The sequence below is a fragment of the Vanellus vanellus genome (assembly GCF_965231255.1).
Source record: "Vanellus vanellus genome assembly, chromosome: 1".
NCBI lineage: Eukaryota > Metazoa > Chordata > Aves > Charadriiformes > Charadriidae > Vanellus > Vanellus vanellus.
The window spans coordinates 141,176,559-141,199,857 of record NC_138905.1 but is presented as its reverse complement, the minus strand read 5'-3'; the positions used below and the strand labels follow the sequence as shown (position 1 = coordinate 141,199,857).

The following is a 23,299-nucleotide window of genomic DNA, read 5'->3' as shown; positions in this document are numbered from 1 at the left end:
AGTGATTCCCTCATAGCGATTGGTGGCACTGTAGATGGGCAACCCATGTAACTGGGGTTATGTATAGCCTGCCTTTCTATCTCAGAGCAACCACAAAGCTTCCACTCTGACAGATCTGACTTACAGATTCTTAAGCCTACACAGGAGTTATAACCCACTCTCCATCCAACTATGCATGTAACTTCTGCAACCTCCTTCCGTATTCAAATGTTATACTTTCTTCTTTTTACTGCTCTCATATTTCTGGCAAAATGAGAAAGACTTCACTATTATGTAGTCCCAAGTGTTTCACAGACTATGTGTCAGTTTTTTGTCCAAAGTCACTGTGGTCCAAGAATGTGCCACTACGCTACCTCTCCCATTTTGTCCTACAGAACAGTCCAGAATTTTTGAATCAGGCTTTTAAGGATGTATTTGAATGTTATGGCTTAACCAGCTTAAAGGCTGCCAAAATGAGCAGTCCTTATACCTCCTACTGACCCTAGAGATCCTTGGACACACACTCCTGCTGTTCCCCCTATTGGAATGCACCTGATCCCACGGTTAGCCAATTAAAAAGCTGAGCCAGCAGGAAAATGGATTTATGGAAAAAAAGGAGTCAGGTAAACTGTCGACTTTTCTTCTTCACACATAAAGTTCCTTTAACATTAGTACACTCATTCAGTAAATTAAAAGTAACATACCAAGCAGGGACCTTGAGAAACACAAAGCCAAATTGTTGCTTCCAGATTTTTTGCAAAATACAAAAAGATTGAAAACACTCTCAAAGGAAAACAGCCTCATTTAATTCAATCAAACAACGCCTATGGCGCGTACATGAGTCTGAGAGAAAGGAAAGTGGCCCCGTGCTTGTGTGTGTGTGTGTGTGAAGCTAATTTCAAATCCTAAAACATCACAAATTTGCAGCTACTTAATTAAAAACTTTATAGCTCCCTCAGGCATAATACGTCCTCAAGGCTTCTCCTCCTCACCCTATTTCACAGCTCATTTTTCAGTTAGCTGCTAAATGTGCTGCTCTTCATTACAGGCCTTTGAAGTTCTAAATTTAGCTTCAACCAGAAAACACTAATCAAAGAGGGATGCTCACTGTTTTTAACCACAATAGAACAGTGTTCTACAAATGTTTCCTTTTTAAACCAATTTTATACGTATTTTCACCCATATCTGGAAACACACAGCCTGAGTGAGAAGTGATATACAAGAACAACATAAATTAGATCCACTAAAACTGCTTTATTACACTATCCTAGAGTTTTATATATGAGGAAGCAGCAATTAATCTGGGTTAAAGAACTCTTACAAGGATTGGTTTTCATAAGAAATTTTTACTTTGTCTTCTACTGTAACTACGTAAATCAGTAATCCAGTAACCCCTATTTACACATAGTTGAATCTAATTTTTTAGTTGAAGTCACAGCTTTCCTAATCATCTTTATGATGATTAAAATCATTTAAACATAAGATAGCTCCTGTACCAGAAAAAGAGTGCCCACACTGATAAGGGAGGAGTTAAATCAGTATACCAGTGAGATCAATATATCAGTTGAGGTCACTTCTACTTTTTTATGGGAAAAGCCTTGAATAAAGTTGTAGCTTTATATTGATTTAGTTATAATAAAGCAACTTTCTATCGATACATTTCCATTTTGTCCTGAAAAACACTTAAGAACTGTAAGAGCTGACTTCCCCCAACTCAGCAGAGCCATGTTTTAAATCCAATAAAACTACCTCCTTTTTTGTACTAGTTTAACTGAGCTACATTTTCTTATTCACAAGATTATTCTGAAACACGATTCAGAAACAAGTTTTCCAAAGACTCGTTCCTGAATAATTATGTATTTTGATAGTAGTTTCCTGAACTGGGGTCCACAATCCAGCTGCTCCCCGAGAGGTATTCTTTTAGAAATCAGATTGACTTTCAAGTACAGGAAAGCCATCTTTTCTAGTTACCCCGCACAAGGATTTTCACATAATGACATTTTATCTTTTAAACAAAGATACTCATTCTTATCCATGGCCAGAAAAGATAGAAGGGCCTGCGGTAGAAATATCATCTTACAGGAGGGATTTAACAGTGCCTTCTGAGAGAAGCTCTGTAAGTGTGGCTGGATCAAGTCTTAAAACTTCAGGTGGAGATAAATCATTTGCTCAGGAAAAAAACAATATTTTAAACTCAAACTTAATATGACTAAATTGTTGTATGTGTATCAACTCAAATGAAGGCAAACGCTGTAAAAATCCCATGTTTGTTAGCTGTCTCCTTGAAGCTAATACTTTAAATGAAAGAGACAGCTAGGACAATGTAAGAAAGAGTGCCCTTGAGCTGACGTACCTCACAGAAGCTTTGGCAATGGTTTTTCTTCAGGTCCCAGGTCTCTTTGCAGGGCTCCAGGCACTAGGAAGAATCAGGAGGCAGAGAAGTGTCAGGAAGAGAAAGAAATAAACAACCACAAATGACCCCATTTCTTCTCCAGTTGTTTGTCTGGCCCATAGGAAGTTAATAATAGGCTTTAAAACCCCCCTTCTCCTGAGGATAAGACTGTGTCATTGAGTCATGGTGTCAGAGCAAGGTCATGCCAAGCCATGGTTAGATTACAAGAAATATTTTCAGTATTTCTTGCTGTACAAGGCAATTGCCTCACTTGTTTATATGCCAACCTATTTTTTGCCTTATTGAATCTAGGTCCTAATACCATTTAACAGCGCGTCACTGGATCACAGAGACAATGTCAAAAGCACTACTCTCAACTCCAGCAAGTTAAATCTTCTCCTTGCTGACCAGCCTAAAGATTAGACGGGCATATTGCCCTCCCAAGCAAGAAACTATTTCATCAAGCTATGGAGTAAACTCAGTAGAGGTTTAACCACTATTCCTGTATAAACAGACAATGTTCAATGGTCTGTTAGCAAAACCACTTTATTTCAAGTATCATATTATCATTTCTTCACCTTCAACCTCTACTGCAATGGTTATACAGAGAGTTGAGATTCAAACTCTGCAAACCGGAGCCAAGCTGCACAGCACAGCATAAAGAAAAAACACACCATTAAGAGCATTTACTGCAGCTGAAACATAAATTTAGACTCACATCCATAAACCTCTTCTCTTCCTTTGTTACCCATATGATCTTGGAAAATACTGGCATTGTTGGGAATTAATAACACCTACTCCATCTGTTAATAGTGGAAAGGTATTTAGTGCACCAAAAAGAAAGGCCTTTGACATAACAATTTAGTATTTATATAATTTGTTTCTCTTATACATAGTATCAGATTGGATCCATATACATTTATGCTATTCAAAAACAAGCATGAATAGATATAGGCTGTATCTCAGCTGTCCACCTGTATCATTAATGTACTAAAAAAACAGTGTTTTAAAAGTTAAGCATTTTTCTTAATAGCACAAAGCCTGAAAAATATAATAAAACCATTAGTCACAGAGGTTACATATTTCAGGAATGAAAAATACCACTCAAACATTTTCTCCATATAAATCTTGGTATTTTAGACTAAATCTCTAGCTCTTCAAAATTCACAATGTGCTGTATACAGAGCAATTAGAAGGATACATTATAAAATGTCACTGAAGTCAGTAAGTTTAATTAATTCCAGATTGGTGTTCCTCCTGTAGTATAGTTACCGCATATTTGAGCCCAGTTCCGCTGCCATGCCAATTTTACGACTCTCCTGTCTGGTGGATTTATCCCCAAATTACAGAGGTATAAATAGCGTAAAGACAAAATGGGCAACATTTTGACCATACTGGGACTTTGTCAGTGATCCCCAAGGCTGTCACGGTTTCCGTATCCTTGCCTTCTCTGAATTCTTGCTTCAGTGCTGCACAGCCACCACACAAAGCATATCTAAACCCCCATATCCACAGCCTTGAGATGACAACTAGGACCAAGTTCATACTGACTCGACCACCTTCCTTGCAGGCTTCAGAGCAAAACAGTTTCCTTCCAGTGTACATAAATTTGTCTTTCTTCAGACATCTCAGCTTTTCAGTAAACTCTCTGTCCTTATAAACTTCAGCCTGGGACCGGTGCTGTTTAAAATCTTTGTCAGAGACATGGACAGTGGGATTGAGTGCGTCCTCAGCGAGTTTGCCAACGACACTAAGCTGTGTGGTGTGGTCGACATGCTGGAGGGGAGGGATGCCATCCAGAGGGATCGGGACAGGCTGGAGAGGTGGGCCCATGCCATTCTCATGAAGTTCAACAAGGCCAAGTGCAAGGTACTGCACCTGTGTCAGGGCAATACCAAGCACAAATACAGGCTCAGTGGGGAATGGATCGAGAGCATCCCTGAGGAGAAGGACTTGGAGGTGCTGGTTGATAAGAAGCTCAACATGATCCAGCAATGTGTGATCACAGCCCAGAAGGCCAACCGTATCCTGGGCTGCATCAAAAGAAGTGTGACAAGCAGGTCGAGGAATGTGGTTCTCTCCCTCTACTCAGCTCTGGTGAGATCCCACCTGGAGGACGGCATCCAGCTCTGGGGCCCCCAACATAAGAAGGACACAGACCTGTAGAGCAAGTCCAGAAGAGGGCCACAAAGATGATCAGAGGGATGGAGCACCTCTCCTATGAAGACGGGCTGAGAGAGTTGGGGTTGTTCAGCCTGAAGAAGAGAAGGCTCCAGAAAGACCTGGTAGCAGCCTTCCAGTAATTAAAGGGGGCCTACAGGAAAGATGGAGAGGGACTCTTTATCAGGGAGTGTAGTGATAGGACAAGGGATTACAGTTTTAAACTGAAAGAGGATGGATTTAGATTAGATATTAGGAAGAAATTCTTTACTCTGAGGGTGGTGAGGCACTGGAACAGACACCCAGGCCCAGGGAAGTTGTTGGTGCCCCATCCTGGATGTGTTCAATGCCGGGTTGGATGCGGTTTTGCGCAACCTGGTCTAGTGGGAGGTGTCCCTGCCTATGGCAGGGGGGTTGGAACACGATGATCTTTAAGGTCTCTTCCAACTCTACCCATTCTATGTTTTTATGAAAAAGAAGAATCAGGCCTTACATGGACAGCAGCTGAACATTTTCTGACAGGTATCAATCCATGCATAATAAAAATTAAGAAAATGTGAGTCAGAACTAGTGGCAATAACATCTGTTTTCTTAAATCCAAGTCTTCAGAGACTACAAAAAAAAACCCCAAACCCATACATCTTAAAATTTAAAATTTGGTGAATAAATTTCTAATATTTTCAATGTAACTCAGCAAAGGCCTGACCCAAAGCTCTGCCAGACCAACAGCAGTTATTTCACTGGTGTTTAGCTTAGCCTTGATGTCTGAAAGGAAAGCATACAGCCTTTCTCCCAAGAAAGAAGAGTTTCAAGGAAATACCTAAAACACCCATGGGAAAACTATTCCTGCCCAGCAGGTAAACACATCCAGGTTTTCTGGATTAGTGTAAATGTGTGCTCCTGTTATAAGGACACTGAAATCTTCTATCCAGGATAAGGAGGAATCTAGGCCAAGTGGCAGCTGGCAGCTGGTTTTGGCTCTACTTTGCATAATGAAAAATACCTTGCAGACCTGCCCTCAGAAGTTAAGCTTAGGTATGTAGATGGCAGAACACCAGCAGGGAAGAAGGCAGCAGTGCGGGAAGCGTCTAGGAAGTCCATTCAGTAGACATCGCTGGTCCCGTGGAGCCACCGCTGACTGCTGTCCTAGCATCACCATAAAGGCTGCTCTACTGCTGGGGCGGGAAGAGATATGAAACAGGGCAGAGAACCAGTCATTACGGGCCGGTGGCACTCTTCAGAAGATGATGGGTGTTAATCACACTGGCCTTGCTAAATTGAACCCTCCTAAAGCATCTGGTTTATCATCTCCTGTGGTTAAATTTGGAAGTTGTAGGCTTGCTTTCTTCATCCAGACTGCTGCAGAGTTGATATTCAGTATTAAACAGTTACATCAAAAGCCAAAAGGAGTGCTAATAGAAAGCACCCTGGCATTTGTCATCCTTCAAAATTTGTGTATGTGGGTACATACGCACATACGCACATACTTATAAATATATCTATCAGATATTACTATAGATCTGCTAATATTCAGACTGTATAAAATTAGGAACAGGGGCAAAGTACTGTTTCATTCAAGGAAGAAGGATTACTATTGCTTTAAAATATTTTGGTTTATATTTTTTTTATTTCATTTTTTGAAAAACCTGTTAGAGAAGTCTTTTTTGTTCTAACTTGTAAACTATAAACAAAATACCTATGAGATTAGCAAACAACACACACCATTTACATTAGTTAGTAAAGGGATTTTCAAAATAGTCCACCGATGCTTTTGCTTAGGAAATGGTGCCTTTGACCTGAATGGGAGAGAGTTACACCAACACAGCAATTTTGAAAGTCTAATGAATTGCAAAACATCATTTAAGCATTGAAATAAATATTTATTCAAATACTGTATATTTATTCAAATATTATTTTAAAACTAAATAGCTGAATGTGACATATTTATAACTATTTAAGCAGCAAACAATTATTTATTTCAGAGTAGAAGAATCTACCCACAGTATTTTTGTCTAATAAGGCTTCTTCCTTCACCAAAATGGAACCAAGTTATACGCAAACTGTTGTAAAAAGAATGGAATCAAAGTGTTATAGCTGGAATATTATTTTCATTATCATTCACCATCCCAGTTGCTCACATCAGCAAGGTCAGAAATTAATGATTTCTGTTTACAGTATATATTTAAGTGTTTTTCTGTCCTAAGGTATTTAATTAAATGGAACTTAGATGGTTAAACAAAAAAAGGAAAAAAAAAGCCTTTCACTGTACAGTCCCCTAAGAACCTGCCATGTCAGGAAGACAAGTACCTGAAAAATGCATGTACTCACTATCAGGCACTAAGCAGAGAACATTCTTGGGGTCAGTAATTTAACTAAAGTCAAAGGAGAATACAGTGTTCATCACTCTTAGAGAGAATCATTTTGTGACAGGTATAAAAAATATACGACTGCGCCTGAAAGGAACTGTGAGAAAAGTGATTTTCAGTCTGTAAATCTTAGCACAGTGGCAGTAAACACAATGCAAAACATAAGCAGGCAGTGAGAGAGAAATAACTGATTTTGAGATTTTTTTTTTTGGTCTACATCTGGTGTTTATCAATAGAAATAGAAATTGTTACTTTCTGTGTCACAAAAATTGGACTGTGCATTGTCTGAAGAACACAATTTTTTGTTTTCAGAACAGTAAATGCACAGTTGAATATTTACCCAGTCCAAACCAATTAATAGCATGCTAGCTTGGTAGAACAATATTAGGTATCAGCAATATCACATCATAGAACTATATTTTGAACAGCTTGAACACCTACTTTTCTTCTTTACTATATGAGTCATGAGATGTAGGATGTGTTTACTGAAACTATTTCTCATGATAAAACTGAGGAGACGCATTAGGAAGATCTATAATTTAAACAATTTTGGCACATCAATTAAAAAAAACAAATCTCACATTAGTTCTGGATCATATTCTCACAAAAGATCCATACATATCAAAAACAATCCTCAAACATTCTCTTCCTAGAAGATATATCTCGTTTACTAATGCCAAAAAGAAATATCAATATTTACACTACTGTTTGAATCAAAGACCAAATTAGATTCTCCATCTTGATGCATGAGTCTGATTTGGTACTTCTGCACTTAGAAGGAGATGGTCTAATTTTAAAAGGTATACCTACAAGGAAATAATTTGGCAGAATAGGAGAATATTAATTACGCATAAAAGTAGGTAAAAATCACAACCCTAACAATTTGAAATGAAGCACAAGAAAAGCATCTTGGGATGAGACCAGTGAATCCATCTGAAGGACGTGAGCTGCCCACTTCAGGAATGAACATAATTTTTGTCAAATCATTTTATAAAAGTCTATTTATACATTTGTCTCTCAACTTCCTCTGGTAATGCACAACGGGTATTTTCCTTCTATAGATTCAAGGCATCTTACTTTAATTTTGCATATTAAAATGAAAGAAGTGTTTGGTAATGAAAATGAAGTTAGACACACTCTTTTAAAGATCCTTGTTCCATTTTTTGGTAATCTCCAGTTGAAATCTTTGCCCAGCACTAAGGTAGGTGCTGTCTACCCACCCAGAAGGCACAGGTGTGACTGTTTCATAATGTAGGTTACAAAATGAAAAGCTCAGGTAAACAGAACTATATGCACTGAGAATTTCAGGCAGTTGGAGTGAGGAATCCTACAGAGGCAGGTAAGTGAATCCAGAATTGTGATGCACAACCCCTTTCCTCACTTCCACACTGGATCATTCTCCGTGCTCTCCAAAACCCCCTGCTCGATAGTTTGATTCAGAGGCTTCATGTAAGTAATTCTCCATGTGAGTGGTTCATTGTATGAGGGTACTGTACTCAAGCTTGTGGGCACCTTTCCTACTGATCCACTGCCTAAGATGAGGCAGCGCAGCACTTCAGGTATGAGCGGTTTCAGGTGCTCGTACACCCTGTCAGGTCAGGCACCCACAGTACACGTCTATCTTGTTTAAAACAAACTATTAGAAGTAGAGATACACTAACGAACCGGTCCGTTCCTCAGGCCAAAAGAACCCGCGAGCCCAGAGAGGAGTGTTCAACGGCAGAATCAGTAGTTGTCATATTAGCATGTAGGTTGATGCATTTTGCTCAAGAAGCCTCTGAGCCTTTTGTGAAATCCATTTTAAACCGAATCAGTCTCTTGCTTCTCTGCCGCTTTTGCCTCTCCTTCCCCAGAACCACTGCAGCACTAATCAGCAACTTTATAGAAACTCGGTGTGACATTTTAGCTCCTAAAATTCAGTTACATTTAATGTAGACTGGGAGAGGTTTAAGTAACTTTAAAACTTTGAAAGTCTAATAGGAACAACTAAGAAATGTGTTCTTTCATGTAGAAGAGCAGTTTCATGCGGCAACCTGGAGTTACTCCTCTGTTCACGTTAAAGAGATTCTCATGAGAATTACACTCGTAATATATTTCCCCTGTAACTGAATAAACAAACGGGTTAAATGACAGAGAGAGGTTCCCTGTCTGTGTTGCCTCTTTTCTCTACTGTAGGTCAGTGAGCATCATGATTTGGTGAAAAGGAGTGATTTTGTATTCGAGGATCAAGTCTTAATTAAATTAGTTACAGTTGGGGTTATTCTGTGACATTATCATGTACACTGGGAACCCAGCTGATACTGTCTGAAAGTATTGCTAATTGTAGAGCTGGTTTTGAATGAAAGCCAGGTCTTAGATTTTAAATGGTCACTGAAGAATGTTCTACTTGGTTAGAGTGTTCTGGGTCTTTAAAGTCCCTTTAAGGAGCAATTCTTAGTCTTTCTTGAAATGCATTTTTTGTTGTTCTATACTGATGACATCCTGGCATGTACTGTGATGGGGCAGCTGACAAGGAACTGGTTACTAATGTGGAATTTGTTATTATCTGCAAGTCCTAATTTATTCTAATTAATGAAAGTATACAAACATACAAAGAAAAAGAAAAATCTTTCATTTGCAATCAACATTCAGACAGTGCTGTTTTCAGACAGATGACCACTTTTGTATTTTCCAGAAGTCAACTGCTCAGAAAAAATTAACAACAAAATACTCGGAGCTGGCACTGAAACTAAGGGAATGGCCTCTGTGTGGCCACACAGCTGTAACTACATCTCCCTTAGCTCTACTGAGTCCTCTTCAGTTGTAAGGTAAAACAGCGCAGCACAAACCTCCAGGGTCTGACAGGAGCAATTAGGGACAGACAGGGATAGAGAACAGCAACTCCATGGCCACCGTCACATATTATATCACATCGCACAAGGGTGTAACTGCAGTGATTGGGATTAATCGGAGGCTAACGCCCTAAAAGACTTTGGTTAATTCACGTGACCTCATCCAGAGCAATTTGGCATTAAAGTATTAAGGGTTAAGTTATGAGAATACAGCATTTTGTGTTGAGTTCTAACATCAGAAACTAAGAGGGAATATACGCCATGCAGCAGCGGTCTTAGTCAACACAAATGACACTCATATTTCCTGACAGAATTTGCTATATCCTTTATGAAAAGACTAGCAAAAGCTGTTTAACAAAAATCCAAAACATATTGGTACATATGTAACTGAGATTTATTTTTAATAATTCTTATCTAAGAAGGATGATGTATACAACCCGCAGGTGAAATACGGAACTTATGACACATCACTTGATTTAGATAATTTTCCAGGAATTGGATTATTTCCTTTTTTCTCACTGGTTTGTTTTTTTTTTTAATAAAAAGATGGTAAATTACATCTTCCAAATATATGCTAAATATAAACCTACAAAGCGAGGCCTTCCCTATCTGGCACCTTGAACTGAAGTCTCAAAAGACATGAACAACCCTTATTAACACCATTAGTTCAAAATGATGTTAATACTGAAATAATTTTTAAAATTACATTTCAAAATCAGCATGAAATGATTTTACTTCTGATTTCTCATCCAAGCAGCGGCTTCTCAATTTTTTCTTGTTTCCACAGATTCTGTCTGCAGATGGGACTGCCACTGTCTCAGAACCAACCACTAAAACCTCCTGTTCACCAAACAATGCACAACATGGCTACAGTATCTTCCAATTACAAATTCTGAAGGACAGAGAAAAAAAAAATTCAAAATAATATCCAAATGAGTAAGAAAAGGACAGCATTCTGTTTCTTTGAAGTATTTTATTACTTGAGCAGAGATGTGGACAAACCCTTGATTTCAGCTCTGTTTACTCAGCCTTTTACGAGTCTTAGACATAGAGCTAATGAAGTTTTAGGTGCAACTGTCTTCTATCTGTTACCTGCACTTTGGAGAGTGGTCTGGTCACTTGAATGGTCATTTCACAGGAGAACGGAACAGTTCTGAGAAACTTTACTGGCTGCAAAGTCGAGCAGCATAGTTTAAAGTGCTATAGCAAATAACTGCATTCAACATGTGTTTGTTTTGCTTAGGTGTGGGGGAACCAAAAGCACACACAGGGACGGGTATTACTGCTCTCCACAGCTACGCAAACTTGCTAACACCAAATCAGGAGGTACCGTAAAACAAATTTTCAGAAGTGGAATTGCTGGATATCTAACAAAAACACGAGTTTGAAAAAAATAATTTCCTTTTCTTAATTGCCAAGTTCACTTCAGTAGACAACATGGAGATGCCAATACCCCAGTCTTAAGTGTAAGCAATTCGCGTTACTGAATGCCTATCAATACTCTAAGCAAATAAAGGAAGCCTTGTGACTTTGGATCAGCCTCAATATTTCCTCGAATGGAGCTAGGCAATGGGCTAGTCATAGTATATCGGTTAAGTCTGTCCAGACCTTTGCACATACAGAGTAGCATTACAGGCTTTGTTCCTAAAATGGAGGCTCTGTTTCAAAAATTTGGAGAAAAATTGTGTTCTAACTGCATTGATCTCTGAAAAGCCACTATTTCAAATCTCCATATGCTCCTACATCCTGCATTAGAGCACCAGAAAGACCAAGACCCTTGCCAAGAACTTCAGGTCAAATTTTCTGGAAGTCCATGTAGCCTTCACTGTAAATTCCCAGAATTAAACAGAAAGTGAAAGCTACCAGAAAAGTTGCGCGTGTACTGAAGGCAAGAATCACTTAATGTGTTGGAAATGAAGGAACTGTTTTGCCATAAAATATTGGGAAAGTAAATTACTATTAAAAAAAAGAGAGAAGTCATATCATCACACTGTAGCAGAAACACAGCAGTTTCAACCCTAATCCTTTAGAGTGAAAATAACTTTTAACACTGACAGCTTGATATCGATCTGTATGGCTTAGTTGTCTGGCGTGTCAAACTTTGCCAGCAGAAGTGTATGTTTGAAAGGACAGAAGAACAATCCTAGGACATTTTTCATATTTCTACTCTTTGTTACCAAATCAAAATCATGGCCATCAATGTCAGCAGAAAGTTGGCTCCCGAACATTTGTTCATTCCTGACCAGTTCTTTTCAAAGTTTGTTTACAGGGTTTTGTACCAGCGGATGAAACTGGGACACGTACTTTCTTCCCTTTTCCTGCCTCATAGCCTAGAGCTTAACACAGTCACCAAAAAACAACTTTGAGTTCTTATTTTGCCTGACTTTGAAACATGGAATTGAACTTAAATCTCCTACGTTCAAGATGAATCCCCCAAACAAAGTATTTGATGGAGCTGTTTCTCTCCTGTTGAAGCTGTTTCGTCTTATATAAACGATGAGTTCTTCTCTAGAGGAGTCACCTTGAGGGGGCATGCCCTAGCAGCACTTTCTGAGCCTCCTGAAGTTATTTTGAAATGCTTATAATAGGTACAAATATTTTGGATATGTCTCAGTGCAGTAGCTATTCCACCACCACTTGCTACGGAGATAACATTTTTCACACTGTCTTCTTTTCACATCTTTGTTTCCTCTACCAACCTACCTGGCCTTAAAATTGTTGTTCCAACTATCCCTATTCAAACGGTTGCCTCAAAGATAATTTTCCTGTCCTTCTGTATTCTTGCTTTTATGTGCTGCATCAAGTGCCAATTAGTTCTCTTTTTTCAAAACTATTCCTAGCCCTTATTCTAAATCTCCACATTCTGAGGTTTCACCCGTCAAGATATAAGGCATAACATTGGCAAAACGCTGAGCAGCAGCAAGTCAAGCCTGGAGCACCAGTGTGCACACAAGATATATACCGTGGCAAAGTGCATACCTTATGTTAAATCAAATGAAGAGTGATGCAGTCTAAAAAGGTTAAGCAGCTCTTCTTTAATAGACTTCTTTCTGCTAGTGATAATAGCTTTAATTGCTTAGGGCCTTCCTGCTTCTTTCTGTGCTACTGCTTACACATGGAATTCTTTGGTAGTGTAGCTACCATATTAGTGAATAATGAAATGAACTACCTGAATTAGAAAACAGTAGCAGTTTTGCTTCTCTGTCTGCACTTTCTTCCTTCAGACTGCAGTCCCACAGTGCAGTTTACCAATAAACTGATTTGTCACGTTTGCATCTGTTCCACCAATCTATCATGGATCACTCATCCCAACTCTTTCTTTCTGCTTTTAAAGCTTCTCCAAGATTGCATCTATAACCTAGAGAGTAGGCAACATGGCAGAAACTTTCCACTTGCACATCCCTACTGTTTCTAAATCACTGTTCCCTGCCACCCTTTCCATGCAGCTATGGTCCAAAGAAGGCAATCTAGTAGAAATAACAGTGATACTTACTGCTAACAATATGGGTCTGCAAAATGTAACGCTTTTCCCTTCCAGATATTAAAACTGCAGATGGGCTTTCACAATGTGTTTCCAGCAGTAGCGATGGTGATCAGCTGATAGATAACTTTACAGTTGGACTTTATGATCTTAAGGGTCTTTTCCAACCTAAATGATTCTATGATTCTGTGAAAAGAAGCCCACCTTATGTATCTCTCAGAAACTGTCTTTTCATTTCCTAATAGTTGACTACTTGCTTTAGTTATTACATAATACTTTTAAAATAAAATTGAGCATAAATATTTTGACATTTTATATATGCACAGAATTTTCATTTAGAAAACATGATTCTTTTAATCTCAAACAGACACAGGAAAGCCTTTTCAAGCTGGCACTTTCCCCTTCCAATCTGTTACAAGGCAGCTTCAGATAACCACACACAGTCTTGTTATAAACACCATCTTGCTATGCAACTTAAAGTGTCTGTCAGAAAGTCAAGTTTTTTGTTGCTTTTTTATAAATGAGTTAAACTAGCACACTCTTCTGATAACAGATGACTCTCCTTCTACATCACCCTGCAAATTCACACATACATTTCTGAATGAAAGAGCCGCAACTAAATGTTCTTTTTGCTTGTATCCGCCACAGTACTGCGGTTTTATGGACCACCTAATAATCAGAGACGACAAAAAAAGGGGGGCCCTCTTTGTCTAAATCGTTACTTTGTTTCTCTTCCCTGGCTTTCTATCTCCCTCCCAGCACTACCATCACCATCAGAAACGACATATTCCGCATTACTAAACAGCAAGAGCCATAGGGCTTTTCACTTCTAATTTCACGCCATAATAAAATGCAGTGGTTGTTTCGCTGGGGGACCTGAAAAGCCGTCCTTTGTGAGGCTTGTTTGACGGTCAGGTTAAGTATCACACTCTGGCAGCGGGCATCTGTGCTTGCCTCTTCGTGCAGTTATGGCAAGGGGGGAGGAAAAAGAACAGAAAAACGAAAAGGAGTTTGTCTTGAAAAAAATACTCATCCCCTACTCTGAGGCAAGCAATTTGCATTCTATTGCTTGGCCTAAATATTTTTAAATATATCTGCTGTCTGCCTCATTGATAAACCGATCAATCTAATAACAGCAAATCTAGAAAGTTTTCAGTGTACTCAGAGTTACACTTGTTGCTTTAATGGAAAATTCTATTGACCTAAAGTAGACTGATGGTACAAATTTGTGTAGGTGAGAGGAAGAGAAAAGAAAAGGATCTAAGGAAAATAAATTTGCATTTTTATTAATTTCAGAGTAAACAAATTCACAAAGAAAACAGTTAAGGTGATGAGCAATAAGAAACAAATATGGTGTTTCCAAAAAGTACCAGCATCATATGTAAAAGAAATATTGTTTCTACGCTATAAAAATAGAAGTTAAAATTCTATTAATCCCAAGTACAACAGGAACAAAATCCCAAAATGTAACAGGAAACTCTGTGAAGCGTTCTAAACTTAGCTTTAAATATATTCCCACTATACAAAGAATGTTTTTCTGTCCCATGTTTAGAAACCCCATTGTATCTATTGAATCTTTTGTAAAAAGAGATAATGTGATTCCTTTCCACAATAATTTCTTCGTGTCTCTTAACATAGTCTACTGAAACCTCAAAATTAGTAAAATCCTATCAGTTTACATGACAATTCATAGAATAAACACTGCTGGATAATAACGTAAAAGTTAGAGAGTTTCACATCTTATTTGCAAAGAAAAAAGAAAGATTGTGATTTAAATAATACAGTGTCTGAATACCCTAGACTAAAATAGCTATCTTGTTTCAAAGGATTTTTTTTTCAAAGGTTATCAAATAAATGCCTTCCCTTCTATTATTTTTCAATGCATGCTACACATAGGCAAGAAAGACTGCACTTACATGCTAAATTTCTTGATAAATCTCTCTAATCCTTGTATTTTTTAGGTTATGGTTACCTGATGGGCATAAGCAAATCTAAATATATAATGCCACCAGAAGAGGAGCAGTCTTGTATTGGGACTAGCGCTCCTTTGGATGTAAATGTGCTGAAACAGGCACCCTAGATAAAAAAGTGACCAGTTTTTAACCTAGTAAACTTCCCCATTTTAGCCTAGTAAACGTCCCCAATTCAGCTACTCAGTAGCTTCATACAAACGAGCTGTCTGATGAGTGGACGTGCTCAAAAGGGAAGGAGAGAGGAGCACGTAAACATCTCTTTAATTGATAGCCTGCTCTTACAGCAGCTTGAGCCAGTCATAAAACCACAGTCTAAAAAAGAACTACTATCTTGTTTTCCCTCCAAGACTGAGTAATAAAGGCTGACATTATGGTGTTGAGAAGTAAGTGGGACAAACTGGCAGCTGAGTTAATAAATAAATAGTTCTGATTAAACTATCATAGAACGTAATAAACTGTTAAATCAATCCTCAGCCTTGTGCTAGAAAAATCGAGCTGGACACATTTTCCCTGGCAAGAGGTCTGGGCCAGTTCACTGGCCGTTTCTACTTCCAGGGCAGAAGGGAAGGAGATTCAGCTGTCCAGGCTGTGCCCCTGGAACACATTCTGCTTTCAGCATTCACGAATGCGTTAGTTCACCTCTGGAGCTCAAACGGGCATCACTGCATTACTTTACACTATAAATTTAGAATGCTAATTGGGCAAACAAAATTTTCCTTAAATATGAAATTTGGCAGGCAGATATTACTCCTAAAAGGATTCTAGGATTGCTGCTGAGTAAGTAGCCTTTTTTTTTTTTTTTTTTTTTAACTTTAGCTTGGAAGTTAATATTTTGATTAATTATCCACTGATTTCTAAAATTATTAAAACATACTGATCCCTCTAGTTCTGGACTACATTACAAGAAGGCAAAGACTGATAATAATAGACTTCTATTCATCCTAAAGTGACCTATTGTAGTGTGCAGATATTAAGCTGATGAAATGGAATATAATTGTGACACAGGTGATGCTATAGCATAGCAAATAACGTAAAGTAGAAACCTGGGATATGTAACGCTTCTAGTTTTCTGCCATTCATCTTAATGGGACTCTTGAACAAGCTCCCAGAGGAATCAAAGACAGTAAAATTACGGAAGCATGTTGGTATTAAGTCCCCGGAGAACAACTGTCTGAAAAGCAGCTCTTTGCACAGCACTGTGTAAGCTGACAGATGAAATTAATAGCTTGCCTTTTTATGTAAATATATGCAAGAAATGCACACTAGTAAATGAAGTATAGCCGTAGGGTCACAACCAGAAGTCATAATTCTAGATTAAATCAGCACAGATTGCAAGTGCTCAGCAATCTCAGGAACCGACCCCCTGTGATTGCTCCGAGGCATCCTAAATCTCAAGGTACCACATATCTAGGTAAAAGTACTAGAATGCTCGGTTTCATATAGAGACCATGTGCCTGTGAGGTGCTCTATAGTTACCGTCATCGTAAACTGCAAAACTTGACAATCCTGAAAAATCTTCACTGAGGGCCCTGGAGTTGCGGCAGCTCTAACTGGCTGTCACTTTTTACCACTCAATACCACCAGGGTTAGGTTGGGCAGTAGTGGTACGATGGCAGGTTGGAGGACTGCGTGCAAAAGGAAGAAAGAAAACAATGGCACTGGATGAGGAGAATAGAAAAGGGAGAGTGGGGAAAAAAATAGTCCTGCAAAGCTTTTCATGTGAAGTCATCTGTAAGGATCGCAGTACATCCTTGAGGGTATATTGATGTGTAATCAAATACTGCAGCCTTTTATTCAGTCAGGATACTTCCAAGTTTTCTGTTTTGTATATAGCTACCTCTTAATTAAACATTTTAGGGATTTTATTTTAAGAGTTAAACTCTCACTTTGAAGCCAAACATCAGTAAAGAAAATACATAATACAGCTCCACCTCTTGCCCCAACAGCTGACTTTCTCCTGAATCATTCATCCTAGACCATCCTCTGTCCAGCGACCTTACAATTCACTATGAAAGCTGAAGCACATAGACAAGTAAAAGGAGAAGGCTTTTGCTGGTCATGTACAGACAGACATAGTGACCATAGGCTAAAGACAGAAATGAAGAACCTCTTCCTACTTATCAAAGGAAAGCCAGGTAGGAACTTGTGCCAGCTTTATACATAGAATCTCATGGGCCTCCAGATATGAAGAGCTCATACTCTCTAAGGATTATGTTACCTCTGTCTCACCCTCATGCCATACTTTCCCTCAGGGCACATGCAGCACTGAAAATGTAGTATACCCCATGATTTTGTTACAGAAAAAGAGCACCACTGTATTTTAAAATCTACAAAAAAGTCATTATTGTCTGCAGTTAACTAGGTGGCTTTCCCTGCCTCAGTATTATCTAGGGCCAATTGCCCAAGTCTCACCTCATGAAATAACTGAAAAATGAAGATAAAACAGGTCTGTTTTCTTTCATGGTCCCATCAAAATTTACTTTTCCTAGAAAATCAGCCAACGGTGGGGAACCAACCTGTCTTTCCTGAAAGATAAAGAAAGTTCTTGAGGTCTAAGTAGCTCCCACAGCAGTATCAGGTATCCTAATCTAAGGAGATAGGAGGCTGTGCAAACATTATCATAGAATCATCTAAGTTGGAAGGGACCTTTAAGATCACCAAGTCCAACCATTAACCTAACACTGCCAAAAACCACCACTAAACCATGTCCCTAAGTACCACATCTACTCGTCTTTTAAAATGCCTCCAGAGATGGTGACTTCACCACTTTATGAGACATCTATTTCAGGAAATATATAACTCTCTGTGGCCACAAAATCCTGTAGGAACTGTGCTTTGAATGTGCCAGAACAAAGCAAGTTCTTTTCCCAGAGAGAAAAGTATCTAGGGCTTAATTCAGTTGCCCATTTGCAGGTAACAATATCCAATATAACACACAGTATGGCAACTGGCCTCCAGCTGTCACTCCTGAAAGGCAAACACCTTTTCTTAGGTATCTGTCACATCTCCCAACCCCACATGGATGGCTCCAGAACTCTAGAGAAGCTCAAACGGGACTGAGTGATCATGTTGAATGTAAAACACAGCCTGCGGTAGGTTGACCTTGGCTGGCCACCAGATGCCCACCAAGCTGCTCTATCACTCCCCCTCCTCAGCTGGACAGGAGGAGAAAATTACAATGAAAGGCTCATGGGTTGAGATAAAGACAGGGAGATCACTCACCAATTACCATCACAGGCAAAACAAACTCGACTTGGGGGGATTAATATAATTTATTGTCAATCAAATCAGAATAAGGTAATGACAAAATAAACCCAAATCTTAAAACACCTGCCTTCCACCCCTCCCTTCTTCCCAACCTCAACTTCACTCCTGATTTCCCCTATCTCCTCTCCACAAGTGGCTCAGGGGGACAGGGAATGGGGGATGTGGTCAGTTCATCACAGGTTGTCTCTGCTGCTCCTTCCTCCTCAGAGGAGGACTCCTCACACTTCCCCTGCTCCAGCATGGGATTCCTCCCACGGGAGACAGTCCTTCATGATCTTCTCCAACGTGGGTCCTTCCCACAGGCTGCACTTATTCACAAACTGCTCCAGCATGGGTCCTTTCCACAGGGTGCAGTCCTTCAGGAACACACTGCTCCAGCATGGGTCCCCCACAGGACCACAAGTCCAGCCAGCAAACCTGCTCCAGCGTGGACTCCTTTCTCCATGGGCTCCCTGGTCCTGCCAGAAGCCTGCTCCAGCATGGGCTTCCCACAGGGTCACAGCCTCCTTTCGGTAAATCCAGCTGCTCCGGTGCAGGGTCCTCCATGGGCTGCAGGTTGGATATCTGCTCCACTATGGACCTCCACAGGCTGCAGGGAGACCGCCTGCCTCACCACGGTCTTCACCACAGGCTGCAGGGGAATGTCTGCTCTGGTGCCTGGAGCACCTCCTCCCCCTCCCTCTTCACTGACGTTGGTGTCTGCAGAGTTGTTTCACATATTCTCACTCCTCTCTGCCAGCTGCTGTGGTGCAGCAGGCTTTTCCCCCTTCTTAAATATGTTATCACAGAGGCACTACCACCATCAGATTGGCTCAGCTTTGGCCAGCAGCAGGTCCATCTTGGAGCCATCCGGCATTGGCTCGATCGGACATGGGGGAAGCTTCTGGCATCTTCTCACAGAAGCCATCCCTGTAGCCCCCGGCCCGGCTAGCAAAACTTTGCCATGGAAACCCAATACACCAGCCTACTATGGGGTTCATCTTCAGACATCTAAGCTGCAGGACTACATGTGAGACAGGGACACATCTTCCCTTCAGCTGATGAAGATCTAGCTAATACAGTCAATAGCATGTAGAGAACCACTCAGTGGACCAAATACAGGTGTCTCCTACAGGGTGAGATGAGTAGCTCTCTGGAGGTTTACTGACTGTGCTAACTGGATTCCTGTCGACGATGGAGGGAGCCTGGTTACCTCCACGACATATGAAATGTGCAGAAACTGAAATTCAGGTATTGGAATGTCAAGTTAAGTGCCATCACCAGTCAAAGTACTGTTAATTTGCTTAGCATGGTGGGATTATCATCTTGAGAAATCATTTCTTACCTAAGAACTGTAATATTCCAGAATATTCCTGGAATTACAATACTTCTGTAACAAGTATTTCAGGCAGACATTTCTAATCTTGTAGCTGTGTTATATTTCTTAAAAGCGAGAACACTCAGTCATAAAAGTAGATAGAAAAGTACTCATGAAGAGACTTCTGAACAAGGCATAAGATATAATCTGGTTTGTTTCACCACCAGTCACATTTGCTACATGATTTTAATCATTTTTACTCCCTCAACCCAATTTGAATTTATGTAACTTTCAATTGTTGTAACACTTCAAATATGCTTAGGCTTATGTATGAAACCACCAAGGCACTATTTTTCACTTATTCAAACAAACTGTCTTAGTCATTTTATATTTTCCACACTATTGCTTTGGGCAAGTGGCTAGAGACTAATATGTAAGCACCTTAGGGTAACCATCCCATATTTGTCTGAACAAATGCATCAATTGATGCTGTATAATAAAAACCCAATTCTCTCTTTTCCCTAACCTCCCCAAGACAGTTAGATAAAATTTGTCTACCACCATGTAAAATTGCCACTGCCTAGCAGCAAAACTGCTAGTAAACTGAAAGTGTTTACAGAATTACTTGTAACATAAAATAGACATATAGTCTTTATTGTAAATGCCAGTTGTTACAAGTCAAATCACAAAAACTACCCTTTTTCCAGAAGAGCGCAAAATTTTTTGACTAGTGTTTTTTATACACAACAAAATGAAGAGTATTCCAGGATTTGACTATTAAAAGATCTTAGTAATGTCTGACTGTGAAGAAATATGATACCTCTCTCCTGCATTTTACAATTGTCTAATAGAATGGCCGTAAAAGTTTGCATGTATCTGACGAATGTGTTTTTCAAGTATCCTAAAATTTGCTTACAGATTCTTCGAGAAACGACCTGTTTTATGGTTTAACCTCAGTGACTCAGTATCGTAGGGCCAATTTTGTGCTTGAATTAACATATGCAATGCTTATTTAAATCAATAGGAGCCACCCAGGCAACCAAAGAGATAGAGTTTGGCCCAAAGTACCAAAGTATCTTAAGAATAATTTATGTATTTGGCAAAAATTCTGGAACAGCATTTAGGCCAAGCCACTTACATAAACAATCTTTCCATTCGTATTCACAAAAAAAGGCAGCAGCAACAACAGCTGTCACAGATCGTTGTCCAAATACATCTTCCTCTTTTTAATTTTAACTTCTTAGACTAATCTATACCTGCATTTTTAAGAAACTAATTTCAAATGATGTCTTTTTCGGTTCTTCTACGAATACAATTTTCCTTCAGACTTTAAAAAGTAGCTTGATAAGGATATTATTCTAAGTTGTGGCCATTACAGTTGATTTACTTACTTCTTCCTCAGTCCTTTCATGTGTCTTTTTCATGTTCAGTGTAACTACCGAAATCCTTTCCAGGCCTGAAGATGACCAACAGAGATGGCTATATCTAGATACTTTAGATATCAGAGCCTTTCCAGAAAAGGTGTATCTCTGTAGGCAAAGAAAGACTTCATCCGTGTTAGAAAATCTACACTTTTTGAGTGTATTTCAGGCTGTACTTTGCTTACTAAGACTCAAGATATGTACAAAATCATTCTAATTTAGATGAAGCTTACAGTACCATATAATGTGCTCTTAAAGATACAGTCTATCACAGTTAACACAAATTATTCTGCCTGTAAAAGCCGTTTTACGCCATTAAAATTGCACCCTTATAAGCATTTGTTAAAGGAGTATCAAAAAGCTCTACCTCTCCGATCTATCCTGCCAAACTAGCTGCTGATATGGTTTTATATTTTTCTCCTCTCCTGGATCTGACAACAGCATAACTGAGGTGAGGGGCTAAGACAATTAAAGGATTTTTAAAAAGCGAAGAAGAATTCTAGCCAAAGATCATTATAACTCAGTTCTTGAAAAATGTCACTGTAACTCTCCAGGCGCAAATCCAATCCAAGAAGTCAAAGAGAACAAACGTGCCAGCCCCATCTGTAACACATTTGAAACTAATTTATTGCCACTAACTGTTCTCAAGTAACTGACTTGCCCTGCAAATACTATAAGCTAAAGCTTTCATTTAAGAGCTTTATTTTATTTGCTTCATGGATCGTTTTGGCACATTTTGCCATTTCCCACTGCAAAAGTAGGGCTAAATTTCATATAGTCTGAAAACCTGCACGTAATAACTCAGAAGACAGAGAGAATACCCTGAAGTTTGTTATTTGCCACATTAATAATTCAAACTGCTCTGGTTACCCCCAAGACGAACAATCAATCACAACATTTGTTATATGATTCTCCAGAAGTTATTTCCTTCATGAAAGCATTTTACTGATTTTTCTAAATGACATACGATCTCATAGTCAAATTTGCTTTTAAAAAAGAAGTAAAAAATGTAGCTTTAAAAGTATCGCTTTGACTACTACAACACAATATACAATACAGAAGATAGGGACATTTGATGTTTGAACCAGTGACTTCAAAACATAAAGAAAACAGAAGCAGACTAAACAGTGGCATCTACTTCCCAAGTTTACACAAGGAACACTTCATCAGTCCAAAATACCCACCATCCTCTCACTACACATAAATATGCCCGAGGGTCTGTATATCCTAAAGCTTTTCAGGATGTTTTTTGTTTTGTGTCGTCATCGTCCCCCCCCGCCCAGTTATGCCAGTTCCTTACAAAAGCTTTATTCAACTTTATGCAGATTATACACAATACAAGACCCGTTGTGGGCTTTACCTTCCAGTGCATTGCTGCTTGTAGAGCCATTCAAACCAAGCACAAATCAAGTGACACAAACCCAGAACAACAGTGTTTTCCAACTCACTGCATCCAGTTTGGAAATTAGAGATGGCGTCTTTACAAAGCCACCGGTGAAGGTTAAGTGAGAGGCATACAAAAGTATTAGTCAAGATGTAGTTGAGAAATAGCATCCTCCTCCATTGCTATTAAGTTAAGTAGTACAAGTGAGAGGAGATTCAAGTCCCATTGTGGTTTATAATGAGCGCGAGCACTTTCGCAGAGATGAGCAGGTGAGGCTCCAAGAACAGGATAAGCCAAATCAGCTACAGGCAGATGACCCGGTTCTGTGCTCCTGCTCTGACTGGGCTGCCCAGTGCGTTTGCTCTTTTGCACTTCAACTGAAAAAGTGAACAAACTTTTAGGCTGGCAATGCTGAAAACGCTCCCTTTGCTCATCTCCTCCACCCTGAGAAGTTTTTGGCCAGATGTGTGAGCTGACCTCGCTCACTGCAAAGTCAACAAAAGGTAGTGCGACAGAACAAATAGCTGGGGGAAGGGAAAACTGCCCCTTGCCACATCCACCGATATATAAAACAGCCTTACAGCCAGCCCAGCCCAAAATATATTCTGTTTTGAAAATTTCCTTTTTTCTCATGCTTTTACTAAACTGAAAAAAAAATTGGATTTTTAAGTGACCACCAAAGAAAAAGAAAAAGATGAAGTGTTAAATGTTTTTTCCTTTTACTTCTGCATTTAGAACATGTGAACCA

General features: G+C 39.3%; 1 protein-coding gene across 1 annotated transcript in view; it reads right to left on the bottom strand.

The window, feature by feature from the left end:
• The window catches only part of ANOS1 (anosmin 1), a gene marked incomplete at both ends in the record, with an annotated part of 147,862 nt that overhangs the window by 59,313 nt on the left and 65,250 nt on the right, over positions 1-23,299 (bottom strand). The window contains one exon of the mRNA XM_082490953.1: positions 2,333-2,395. Within this exon, the coding sequence (XP_082347079.1) occupies positions 2,333-2,395 (63 nt within the window). The remainder of the gene's footprint in view (positions 1-2,332; positions 2,396-23,299) is intronic.